Genomic DNA, 13,753 nt, shown 5'->3' on the forward strand with positions numbered 1-13,753 from the left:
TTCTTTTACATATGTATAATTATCAAATTCCTCAATGCATTAATCATCACATCTACACTATAAGCCACTTGAGAAGCCAAGTGGAGAAACTGATCAATTCATACCTGCCAAACAAGGTCCAAGGTTTAATTTCTGTATTATTTTATTCAAAAACAATCATGGACACGCTTCATCTTTTCTAATCAGCCGCTGCTCAGTGCCAGACATAAGACATAAATACCCACAAGACAAAATAAATGAATGTCATAAACAAATATATTTCTCAAAGCGAAAAAAGGAAACATGAAAGTTTGTTTACAAACAAAGAGAGAAGAAAAGAGAAAAGGAAAGAAGCAGTTAGTTTTCACCTCTCTCTCTCTCTCGATTCGTTGTTTGTTTGTCTCTGACCGATATCGAAAAGCTAAGGACACTTTCAGGCTCCCCAGAGAAAGAAATTGATTTCAGCGATGCTGTGACTTTTGCTCCACTTTTCACTTTTGTAACGAACGCGTCACCTGACCTGACGGTCGTAGAGGCCGAGGACCTGGTGCGCACATTCGCACGAACAGCAGGAAGAAATGCATTGAAACTGAGGCGGCCACGAGCATCTTGACTCAGAGCTAATGATAAATAAAGTCAGTATATGAAACAGAATGACATGACTGCTTTAAACTACACCTAAAGACAAAATAGAGGTAAAATGAAAAGGTCTGGGGAGCCTGAGCTGATCTGATCCTCTGCTGTGACCTGGCTGTTTGAGATCACACTCAACCTTTAAAACCGGATATGCACTGTACACTGTTTAGCAGTAACCAAGCAACAAATGTCTTTTCTAATATTTTTAGCAAACACTTCCACCCCTCCGTTATCTGCCTCCCGCTCTGCCTGTGATTCGTTCTCTTTGTGCGTGTCTGTGCACACAGTGAGCAGACACCGAAAGCTATTTTCCTTCTCATTTGATGCAAATCTTCCAAAATGAACTGCCGCTGACAGATGACAAAAACCCAAAAGATGGATGAGATGTCTGAAACTAAAATGTCAGAACCGAAGTGTCCCGCTGTGCTTGTGATCAGATGGGAAAGACATTCTCTCTGTCTCACCCCCCCGTTCTCATTTTCCTCGCCCCGCTGTCTCTTCACCTCGTCCCTCTCTTCCTATCAAAGATCCGTTCACTCATACCCACCGTGACTCTCTCCTCTCCGCCGTGTAATATTCCTCTAAAGGTCACAGCAATTGTCTGCTGCAGTAAAACAAAAAGAAAAGCGACGAGAGGTGAAAACCACGCTCCTCTTTTTGTTTTCCACCACATTCAATCTGATCTTCTGTTTCGCATCTTGTAGCTCCAAACTGTGGACATCGTGTTTCTGTCAGAGCGAGACACACAAGGTGATGCCAGTAAAATAAAGTGTGGAACAGAGATCCTCGAGCTTCAGGTAGAACCATAAAATTATGGATGATGTGTTTGATTTTCAGTGAGTTCAGGTTAGAAACGTACGTTTGTGGCAGGAAGGTCGGCGGTTTCGACATTCCTGGGAGACGTCAAGGTTGAAAAGAAAGATGTGATTGTACATCTTGAGATATTTGCACGATTCCTAGAAAACCAAGTCATTAAATACGTCCTGTTGTTCAATATTGATTTTACATCTAGTGATTTATATGATATATAATTACCTCCCATACTGATGATACTAACGTTGTGCAAATTGAATTTGAGCCACGTGGTGCATTTTTTCTGACGTATGTTTTCTCTAATATTAAGATATAATAAGCTGCAGTAATTCAACATGATACACATGTACATGATTCAGAAGCCAACACTTCTGTACCTGTCCTGTGGTGGCAACATCCTCGTCTTTGCCTCCATGTGTGCTGCGTGGAGCGACTCCGCCTGTGTTTTGTTTATTTGTTTATTTATTTATTTGTGTCCCCTTCGGTATATAAATGGTGAGCTGCGAAGTCATTTTACTATTTGTCTCCAAATGAAATCAGGCAACGTGTTTTTGAGGAGCAAACAAACAAATGAAATGAAGGTAATATTTGATAACTAATAATTACGTCCTTCATTGGAAGAGTCATTACTACACAGGAGAGCATGTCAGTGTAGCCTCTAACAGTACAGTGATGTCTTTCTACACTCAATTCAAGTGAATTATTTGATTAAGACTTGAATAGAAGAGAATCTGTGGATAAAACACCCTCACGAGCCCTCAGGGGAGCTGCAGTTGTCGAATGCTTATAAAATCATTTTAATATGTTTGTAAAAAAATGACAAGAGGTTTATTGTTTCTGTCTAGTTCAGTTGTAGAATCCAGTTTATCTTTGAAAACTCTTTCAGCTTCTCATGAAAGAAAACCCGCTGAGTTACAGAAACCCAGCAGCCTCTTTGGGAGAAAAATCTATTTACCTTTGATACAGTTTCCATCAATCACCTCTGGGATAAATGAATCACCTCCATCCAGCCATCGACCCGTCAGCTGAAACCTGCTGCATCGGTGCACAGCAGAAATGTGGGCCAGCGTACGACCACCTGCTCAACTGTCACCTTTGCCCACCCCCCTTATACCCCAATCTCACACCTAAGCTCCACCATACCCCCCCCCCAAAAAAAAACTCCAGATGGTGCAGCTCGTAAAATAAAAGCCTGCTTCCTCCTGAAGGTTTACTGCTGCTTCCTGGTTTCTTTCTTTCTGGATCAAATAATATCTTTGTTAGGGAAGAAGGTGTGTGTGTGTGTGTGTGTGTGTGTGTGTGTGTGTGTTTTTGTGGTTATTTGTGTGTTGTGGGTGAGAAAAAGTCTACATAAAATCATCTAAGGTTTGAGTGCAAGAGTGCATTTGTGTGTGTGTGTGTGTGTGTGTGTGTGTGTGTGTGTGTGTGTTTAAGTCTCTACATCAAACAATATCTTTGCTACACTAGAAGATGTGCATGTATGTGGTGTTTATTGTGTGTGTGTGTGTGTGTGTGTGTGTGTGTGTGTGAATATGTGCATGTATGTGGTGTTTATTGTGTGTGTGTGTGTGTGTGTGTGTGTGTGTGTGTGAATATGTGCATGTATGTGGTGTTTATTGTGTGTGTGTGTGTGTGTGAATATGTGCATGTATGTGGTGTTTATTTTGTGTGTGTGTGTGTGTGAATATGTGCATGTATGTGGTGTTTATTGTGTGTGTGTGAATATGTGCATGTATGTGGTGTTTATTGTGTGTGTGTATGTGTGTGTGTGTGTATGTGTGTGAATATGTGCATGTATGTGGTGTTTATTGTGTGTGTGTGTGTGTGTGTGTGTGAATATGTGCATGTATGTGGTGTTTATTTTGTGTGTGTGAATATGTGCATGTATGTGGTGTTTATTGTGTGTGTGTGTGTGTGTGTGAATATGTGCATGTATGTGGTGTTTATTGTGTGTGTGTGTGTGTGTGTGAATATGTGCATGTATGTGGTGTTTATTGTGTGTGTGTGTGTGTGTGTGAATATGTGCATGTATGTGGTGTTTATTGTGTGTGTGTGTGTGTGTGTGAATATGTGCATGTATGTGGTGTTTATTGTGTGTGTGTGTGTGTGTGTGAATATGTGCATGTATCTGGTGTTTATTGTGTGTGTGTGTGTGAATATGTGCATGTATGTGGTGTTTATTTTGTGTGTGTGTGTGTGTGTGTGTGAATATGTGCATGTATGTGGTGTTTATTGTGTGTGTGTGTGTGTGTGTATGTGTGTGTGTGAATATGTGCATGTATGTGGTGTTTATTGTGTGTGTGTGAATATGTGCATGTATGTGGTGTTTATTGTGTGTGTGTGTGTGTGTGTGTGTGTGTGTGTGAATATGTGCATGTATCTGGTGTTTATTGTGTGTGTGTGTGTGAATATGTGCATGTATGTGGTGTTTATTTTGTGTGTGTGTGTGTGTGTGTGTGAATATGTGCATGTATGTGGTGTTTATTGTGTGTGTGTGTGTGTGTGCTGCATGTAGAAATCTTAGAATCTCTAGATCAAATAATGTCTTTGCCAGTGTTCAAAGTGTGTGTGTGTGTGTGTGTGTGTGTGTGTGTGTGTGTGTGTGTTTCTCTCCAAGTGGGAATTCATTACCATTCTGCAGAGTTTTTTTCTTTGTGAATAACTCCTCTGGGAGCTTCATGTTGAGCCTTTTAACGACTCATTAGGATTCGTTGTTCTGTCGTCTCCTGTGTAACATGTTCATCTTTTGAATGCCACTAATGGCTCCATTCGTCTTAATGCTCGCAGTTTAAATGCATCCGTTTACATTTTGCATTTGCAGCATTTATGCAACGTTAATGCAACAAAACAACTTTGAGTGAGGGCGACCAGGAGGGAATCAAGCTCAGTGATCTACCATACGTCTCTCTTCTCTGATGTTATTTTCTTTTCTTGATATTTTCTATCACAGAATCAAAATCATTCATATTGTTAGATCTGTTGCCACGATAACGAGGGTTTGGCCTCATTATTATTATCATTATTATTATTATTAGGAGCCTCCAAGCGGCCACCAACGTGGATGAAAGCTGAAGCCAGTGTCAAAGTGTGTGAAGTTGCAGTGCCACCAACACTTTTCAAAACCTGTGTTAGTGCTTTACACAAGACAAACTATTAAAAACAAAGCTACAGGAATAAAATCAATGAGGCACAAACCAGCAGAACCAATGGTATTAAACGGATGACGTTGTTTAAACAACAGTTTAACAATAATATTTAGTCAAAATAAGTATTATAAATACCGTATATATCCACTACATTCAATCAATAAACAAGGAACTAGAAAAACTGGAAATAAATTTTATTCCCGAAGTCCAAACTACTTAAAATACAAAGTGAAATGCAACACACTCCGGCGGGCTTCACATTTGGATACGACACCGTCCCATTTTCCACTGTTGTTGCAGCAAAAAGCATCAGTTGTATGTTGGTTGGTCCCCTCGTTGGCGCACTCTATCTACTGTATCTGGACTATTACTTCTATATGTCTAAATGCTGCGTCTGGTGTCTCAAATGAAACATTATATAATGAAACACTGAGTGTGTTTAAAACCTTCAAACAAAACCGTCAGTTTTACCCCTTACTGGAATCTTAAACCTCTGGACAGATTAAAGGCGCTCTGTGCAGTATTTGAAAGTTTTACCTTGGTGACCTCTAGTGGTAGTTTAAAAAATGACACTATGGCACACAGCAATGCCTTCTAAATGCATGCAACCATAAGTTTAAAATGATATAGTCACATAAATTCTACCCCTGGTCCTCGGCTTCAAGGATATCACAACCACCAATATAGACCGAAATCCCAATTTTAAGAGCTTTGTTTTCTTTTTTTGTTTCAAACGATCATATTCTTCGCTCAACCTTTACGTGGGGAAAAAAGGTGTAATGTCTTCGAGTGGGTGAACTGCAGGCCTCATGTTTGTTTAACGCTGACAGAACTGTCTGCAAATACAGTAAAATACTGTGTTTCAGTTATGTGAAGCACTACATATTTCTCTTTCCTTGATATTCTCCATAATACTTTTGTTTCCTCCCCCTCCCTGCAGTGTCGGAGCCAACCTCATCTCGGGCTGAGGCCTTCGTCCAAACAGCGGGTAGGTAAACACTCGAGACTGCAAATGACTTTGTGTTTGTGTTGCGTGTCTCTGTGTCCTCCACGCTGAAGGAACAGGATGTTCACACACAGTACACAAAACACTGCGTGCTGATAACGTGGATCAAAACATCACATGATAACTGTGATCGAGCTGACTGGGGATCTGTGTTGCTGCAACATTAGAGAGGATTTGCGTGCAGCTAATGTTGTGTATTCAGATGGGATGTGATGCTGCATTACGCAACATACATCTTAAAGTCTGGAGGCCCTGCATGCGCTCACAGGTAGTTTTACTTGTACTCATACTGGTTAGATTAGGTCACCAAACTCACCAATAAGGATGATAAAGGTGGAACTTGTGATCTTCTGCACTTCACTGAATGTGTTTTATTTATCTTCTCTGGTCTCACAAAGAGCTCAAGAACAAAAAGAATTATTTATGAGCAATATTAGTCGAGATTGCATATGTTTTTACTAATAAATGAGGTAGAAACGCACCGAAAAATAGACGATGTGTATCAAAATATTACGGGAGGCTGCTAAAATACTCAGAGTAGGACACGAGCACAACATGTCTCTTCATTTTCTGATGTAAATCCAAACGCATACGTGTTACCATGGTTACAAAACGATCTTGTACAATTGTGCACTGCGCATCTCTTATACAGATTAGGAGATTGTTTTCTGGACAGATTACAGCCAGAAGATGGATTCAGCTGTAATTAAGCTTTTGAAATTATGCTAAAATCTCACAGAGCTCTGGTTGGTCTGTTTGCTTTCACACCACAAACAAACCGCAGCAGGGTCTTCTTAAGCGGACCGAGACCCACCGTTTCAGGCGGTCTTGGTCCGGTTGTTTGGTCCACATCAGAGTTAGACTGATAGCTTACACACCAAACCTGTTTAGGTTGGTTAATTTAGGCTGGTGTAAAAAAACACAGATTATTGGCTCAATTTAGCAATAGCATGTACCAAGCTAGCATTTTAGGCTACGCTGTTTTAAGCTTTAATACTTGATAATTTGTATAAACGGAATACTACATGTTATTATTGTGTACTACTACTTTTTAAGAAGAATGCTAATTGCTGTAACTCATAATAAATGTATGCTAATGTAGCCTTTTAGCTTGCAACACTAAATATCTAACAGAGACGATTATTGATTTAGGTGTTTATGTTCTTGTCACTAAACAGGTCTGTTGGTGAATGGCATCATTTGTTAAAACTTTTCAATTTTCTTTTTAATCCATATAAGAAGTCATATTTGCGTTTATTAAAGGTACTCTGGTCCGCAGCCAAACAGAGTAGTGTTAGCAAAGACATACCTGATATGTGAGATGGCTCTCCATGGCGTCAGTAGGGACAGTGGGCAACTGCTCAACATCTTTGAAGATGGTATAACACACTTTTACACACACACACACACACTGAACACTGGAGGCCACTGCTTTGATCTTCTCTCTCTGTTTGACTGCCATCCTCCCCCCTTTCTCTCTCTTCTTACCCTTTCTTGTTCAATGTCATCCCCTCTACCCATCGCATCACGTAACTAAATCCAGAAAACCTTCATTAGCAGAAACAGATCATTCTTATACTTTTTTTAAACCATTTCTAGTTCATCTGTTCATCTTAGTTTAGACCAAATTAACCAGGAAAATTAGTCATGTGATCTGTGCAACCTAACCACATTAATTCCCCCTCGTTCTTCTCTCTGTGTCTCGCAGCTAATCGCAGGCCGTCTGAGAATGCAGCCAAACACGTCTTTCATCTCACACTCTGCCCTAATTCCCTTTGTCAGTGTAGCGCGTTTTGAAGGAATGAGTCTGTAATCCGGTGGTTTGTGTTTCACTGAGCGGCCCTGTCGAGCTCGCTGGGCATCGAGGGTTCGGAGGTGTTCGCTCGCAGTTACCTCATCCGGGATCAAAGCAGAGGAAAGACTCCCTGCGTTGATCATTTGAGAAGCATGAGGTCAGCACTCGGCTTGTTTTTTTTTTCTCCGGCCAGGTCTGCTGAAAGCCCAGGAGTGCTGCCAACACAGGGAGGCAGGAGATGATTCTGTAATGCTGGTTCTCCTGCGCCGAGTTAACATGTTGAATACATGTTGATGGTGAAGCCTCAACCTGTTTGCATGTTGATATTCTACATTTTTCTTATTGTCAACAAACCCATGAAATGACTAAAACTAAAATGTATGAATTGATCCTACCAACAAGAACCAATAGCACCAAATATGTATTAATCCACCTCTGAAAATAGTCCCCCAAAAATGCACTATACTCCTGGGAACAGTTTGATACAAACTACAGTGCCCAGCTGTTTTAGGGGAGTATGTGTTATGTAAAAGTACATATTCATGTGTACAGAAACATAAATGACAGTGGTGGCTTTCACAAACACGAAGATTCATTTAAACTGATTTTCACACAGATTTGATGTGCCAAGCACCCCAAAGTTGTTTAATGTATTTGTCTACACTACATTAGATCATCAGAAATCTACTGTCAAGAGCAGCTCATAAAAGTATGTTTTTAATATTTAAACTGAACATTAATACATTTCTAGTATTTGGTCGAGACTGGACTGCCGTAACAGTTATCAAAGACCGAATGGAAGCACAGATCAAAGAAGATGGCTGTACCTGGTCGAGTGCACGAAATTGACTTTTCATCTGCATTTGCGGGGCATGTTACACTGCAGGCCTTAGGTTTAGTTCATCAGCCATACACTGATAATTGAGCTGAAAGCAATACGAACTTCAAAAGAGACAAATATGAGCTCTAGGGAGGACACAAAGAAACCTGTTGTACTTCGTTAAAAGGCCTCATGCCTCAGGCCAAATGATAAATGTGAATGTAGAAGTCTAAAAATGCGTGTTTGTGTCTTTCCTATGTGCCCCCCCCCCCCGAGTTTCTGTGTCAGTGGGTCAATTTTCTGAGTTTGTGATCCAAAAGACATGAGAATGATAATCACCACCCACCTAAACTGTCAGCTGGACACACAGGGACACGGAGTCCATGTGTTCGTTTGTTTTGGTGGAGGAATAAAATGCAGGTTTGACATTTCAGCTGTTACATAATGTTTAGACGTTAACCTTTCCATGATGGATGGAGTTAGTAAAGACTTGTGTGGGGGGGGGGGGGTGGATACAGAACTGCTACTGTTCAGCTGTGAAGACTGATGGCTAAACGTTACAACCTGAACCAGAGGAGGTGTCTTGTGATATCGACCCAGGACATTGGTGTGAAAAATGGTATTTTCCCATGAAATATCTTCTGTCTCTGCTGACTTGAGGTCTGTCTGAGTTTGTCCTCCTCCTCCGGTTTGTGTTTATCGCCCGGAGAATCTCCTAACAGTCGTGAAGCAGAAAGGAACATGATATACATCATTATAAAGACATTCACAGTAGTTGACAGCGTCTCCGCAGGAACTAACTTTGGATTTTAACTATACTATGGGTCCGTCTCCGCAGTGTAGCTGCCAACACGAAAGGATCTGACTTACTGTACAACGTAAACGCCATATTTCTACTGTTTATGTAGCAATTGTTGCGACATCAGCTAAAGTCAATGTCACCGTGATAGCTTTCCTTCCTTTACATCTAAAAGGTGAAACAGTTCTGATATAGCCAATATTGATGATGCAACTGCTGAAAAATGACATGGCGACTGGTCGGCTGGGTGACATCTTTTCCCTCTCGATTGACAAGTCTGCTTCCTATAAGGCTTCCTGCAGAGGCCTAATTCCATTTTAATTTCCTCCCAGACCTACAGTATGCGTGTCGTCTCCGCATTAAAGCCCACAAGATTATTTTCCAATTTAAATATTGTGTGGTCAGCTTTGTTTTCATTTTATAGCACAAGGTAAACACTTTCTGTTGAGATGAAAGAGCTGATCCTCAGTCTGCTGCCTGTTACATTCAGAGAGCGCAGGGACACTTTCATTAGTTAGACTGTGATTTAAACATCGAAAGATGCTGCGTGAGACGTTTGTGGTTTGCACTGAAGAGCAACATGCTCCACATGGCTGTTGAAACATACAATAGTGACTCTCGGACTGATATCAAAATAACACAACTGGCTATGAATACACAATCACTCAGCAGCAGTGTGGCCTGATTCACTCATGACCTGGTTCATGGTGAATGACGGGCCGGGTCACATGTCTTCAAACTAGGGCAGGGGCAGCTGTCCAGAAATTACATAAGCTTTGGGTTTTGTAACAACATCACATGACACCCTCTCAAGGCTCGCGGTCAACATATTGTACAGAAAGGGTCGCGAGCTGTTGGACACCTCAGGATTTCATGCACTGCAAAAAAACGCCAGTCGACAAGTTGAAGAAAACTGAAGTTGTTTTGGGATAAAATGAAGATTTAAAATTGACAAAGATGGTGATTTAATTTTTTGCAGTGTGTACTCTTGACCTAATCTGTGCTGGCAGAGGCTGCCCGTTTCTCTTTGAGATGGTTGTTGTTACATAAGCTGACGTTCCTTTGTAGTGAAAGGTCCTCCAGACACTTGTCTAAATCTGTACTGAACTGCTTCCAAACATTCTCGTACAACACCTGACTGAACACAGCAGCTTTTTATGTGTCTTATAGCTGTTGGAGCAGCTGATACGTTTGACTACTATTTAAAAGTTTAAATTAGAATTGGCAAACCTGAAAAATATCACATTTCATACGACAGCAACTTAGCTACAGTAAAAACAATGGTCAGTAGACTAGCATTGGGGAATTCAGTTAAAACTCAAGGGGCTTTGGTTATTTGCAGGTCAGAGGATCTTGGCGTCTATTAAAACTGAGAAGTTTTTTTGACATGTAGCTTATATATATATATAATGTTTCAACTGCATTTTGATGAACTTCAACAGGTAACAAGTTCTACAGGATCTCCTTGACATAATTCTTGGTGTACAAAAGCAGTTGTGAAATTCTTAATTCACACTACAGTGTTAGTGGAGAAATCAGAAAAACACAGACTACTAATTAGACATAGTGTACGTGTACAACAGAATGCAACTTGAGTTCGCAGGATTAATCATTTAGGATGAAGAGGAGAGGTCAGCGGGGTCGAAGGCTGTGGGTCTCCACTCGGTTGTAAACATGGAAACGCAACTTTTGCGGTTCACCTCGGGTTCAGGCCCGGTCGCCTTCATCAAGATAATAACCCAGTTCTCGTCAGATGTCGTAGATCAGAGGTCTCCCGGTGGTCATCCTCTATCAGCAGCTTTGTGATTGTGAGATGTCACAGGTCAAAGGTCACACGTAGTAGTACCGCTTTGAGGTCCAAGTCCCCAAAGCAATTATCTTATGAGTGGAAAGGAAAGTGCTGAGTAGCACAGCGGATGGTCTAAAGGGTTCCTGTTAAGGTTGGTGTTGTTCACTAGATGTGTGCTTGTTTATTGCTTCCTTCCTCAGAATCAGAAATCAGAATCAGAAACTGTTTATTGCCAAGTAACATACATTACAAGGAATTTGCTGTGGTCTGAAGGTGCTATTGTTTTGATAACAAATAAGTAGAATATAAAAGCTAAAATAACAATAAGAATAAAAATAAAAATAAGATAAGATAAATAACAAACAGTGCAGTGACCAGAATAAAGTAAAGTAAAGTGTCCAGATAAAGTGTCCAGTAGGGGGTGAGTGCGTTAATGTAACGCAGTGGGGACAGGGGTGATGTACGTTAATATAACGTATAGCTTGTGGTAGTGTTCGGGGGGTGTCAGTGAGAGTTTGTCAGGTTGACTGCAGAGGGGAAGAAACTGTTTTTGTGGCGGGAGGTTTTGGTCCTGATGGACCGCAGCCTCCTGCCAGAGGGGAGGGGGTCGAACAGATGGTGTCCGGGGTGGGAGGGGTCGGCAGCGATCTTCCCTGCTCTCCTCAGGGTCCTGGAGGAGTACAGGTCCTGAAGAGATGGGAGGTTGCAGCCGATCACCCTCTCTGCAGAGCGGATGATACGCTGCAGTCTGCGTCTGTCCTTGGTGGAGGCAGCAGCGTACCAGACGGTGATGGAGGAGGTGAGGATGGACTCAATGATGGCGGTGTAGAAGTGAACCAGCATTGTTTGTGGCAGGTTAAACTTCCTCAGCTGCCTCAGGAAGTACATCCTCTGTTGGGCTTTCTTGGTGAGGGAGCTGATGTTCAGCTCCCACCGGAGGTCCTGGCTGATGATGGAGCCCAGGAAACGGAAGGACTCCACAGTGTCCACTGGAGAGTCACACAGGGTGATGGGGGCGGGTGGGGCTGCGCTCTTCCTAAAGTCAACAACCATCTCCACTGTCTTTGAAGCGTTAAGCTCCAGGTTGTTGCTGTTGCACCAGGTCACCAGGTGGTCAATCTCCCACCTGTAGGCAGACTCATCCTCTCCAGAGATGAGTCCGATGAGGGTGGTGTCGTCCGCGAACTTCAGGAGTTTGACGGACTGGTGACTGGAGGTGCAGCTGTTGGTGTACAGGGAGAAGAGTAGTGGAGAAAGAACGCAGCCTTGAGGGGAGCCGGTGCTGATCGTCCGCGAGTCTGAGACGTGTTTCCCCAGCTTCACGTGCTGCTTCCTGTCAGACAGGAAATCTCTGATCCACCTGCAGGTGGGGTCAGGCACGTTGAGCTGGGAGAGCTTGTCCTGAAGAAGAGCCGGGACGATGGTGTTGAAGGCAGAGCTGAAGTCCACAAACAGGATCCTGGCATAGGATCCTGCGGAGTCCAGGTGCTGGAGGATGAAGTGTAGAGCCAGGTTGACGGCGTCGTCTACAGACCTGTTGGCTCTGTAGGCGAACTGCAGGGGGTCCAGCAGAGAGTCTGTGATGGATTTGAGGTGGGACAGGACCAGGCGTTCAAATGATTTCATGACCACAGAGGTCAGGGCGACGGGTCTGTAGTCATTTAATCCTGTGGGCCCTGGTTTTTTGGGGACGGGGATGATGGTGGAGGCCTTGAAGCAGGCTGGCACGTGGCATGTCTCCAGTGAGGTGTTGAAGATGTCCGTGAACACCGGAGACAGCTGATCGGCGCAGCGCTTCAGGCAGGATGGGGAGATGGAGTCTGGTCCAGCAGCTTTACGCGGGTTTTGTCTCTTGAAGAGCCTGTTCACATCTCTTTCAAGGACAGACAGAGGTGTCGATGCTGGAGGAGTGGGGGGCGCTGTGGGGGGCAGCTGTGGTGGTAGGAGGTGTGAGAGTTCAGCCCCAGGTGTGATGAGGGGGTTGGGGCTGTTGGGCTGGAGCTGGTGGGTGATGGTGTGGGGGATGGTGTCAGGACTGTCCCATTGTCTTTCAAAGCGACAGTAGAAGTCGTTGAGGCTGTTGGCGAGGCGTCGGTCGTTAGCAGAGTTGAGGGCTCTTGGCTTGTAGTTGGTGATCTGCCTGAGCCCCCTCCACACAGAAGCAGAGTCGTTGGAGGAGAACTGGTCTTGTAGTCTCTCTGAGTACAATCGTTTAGCTTCCCTCACCGCCTTGCTAAACTTGTACTTGGCTTCCTTAAACTCTGCTCTGTTGCCACTCTTAAACGCCTCTTCCTTTTCCAACCTCAGCTGTCGCAGTCTTGCTGTGAACCAGGGTTTGTCGTTGTTGTAACTCACCCTGGTCCGAGTTGGTACACAGCAGTCCTCACAGAAGCTGATATATGAAGTCACAGCCTCTGTGTACTCATCCAGACTGTTGGTAGCAGTCCTGAAAACATCCCAGTCAGTACAGTCCAAACACGCCTTCAGGTCCTCTGCAGCTTCACTGGTCCACTTCTTCGAAGTTCTCACAACAGGCTTAGAAAGTTTTAATTTCTGCCTGTATGCAGGAATCAGGTGGACCATGTCGTGGTCGGAGTGTCCCAGTGCAGCGCGGGTGACGGCGTGAAAAGCGTTACTGACTGTGGTGTAACAGTGATCCAGAGTGTTCCCCTCCCTGGTGGGGCATTTAATAAACTGTTTGTATTTGGGGAGTTCGTGTCTGAGATTACCTTTGTTAAAGTCACCGAGGACAATAACTAAGGAGTCCGGGTTGGTCCGCTCCGTTTCCAGTATCTGATCGGCGAGTGCGCGCTGTGCGTCCTGCACGTTGGCCTCCGGTGGAATGTAAACACCGACCAGAATGAATGAAGCGAACTCACGGGGGGAGTAGTAGGGTTTACAGTTTATGAAAAAAGTTTCCAGGGAAGGAGAGCAATGCCGTCGGATCACTGTCACGTCGTTACACCAGCT

At 43.3% G+C, this 13,753-nt stretch overlaps 1 protein-coding gene across 2 annotated transcripts in view; it reads left to right on the plus strand.

The window, feature by feature from the left end:
• Positions 1–13,753, plus strand: part of rasgef1ba (RasGEF domain family, member 1Ba) — a 109,682-nt gene that overhangs the window by 14,519 nt on the left and 81,410 nt on the right. For both annotated transcript variants that reach the window (XM_070903900.1, XM_070903901.1), the window contains exon 2: positions 5,515–5,562. In XM_070903900.1, coding sequence (XP_070760001.1) covers positions 5,515–5,562 — 48 coding nt within the window. The remainder of the gene's footprint in view (positions 1–5,514; positions 5,563–13,753) is intronic.

The sequence above is a fragment of the Enoplosus armatus genome, chromosome 4, assembly GCF_043641665.1.
Source record: "Enoplosus armatus isolate fEnoArm2 chromosome 4, fEnoArm2.hap1, whole genome shotgun sequence".
In the NCBI taxonomy this organism is placed as follows: domain Eukaryota; kingdom Metazoa; phylum Chordata; class Actinopteri; order Centrarchiformes; family Enoplosidae; genus Enoplosus; species Enoplosus armatus.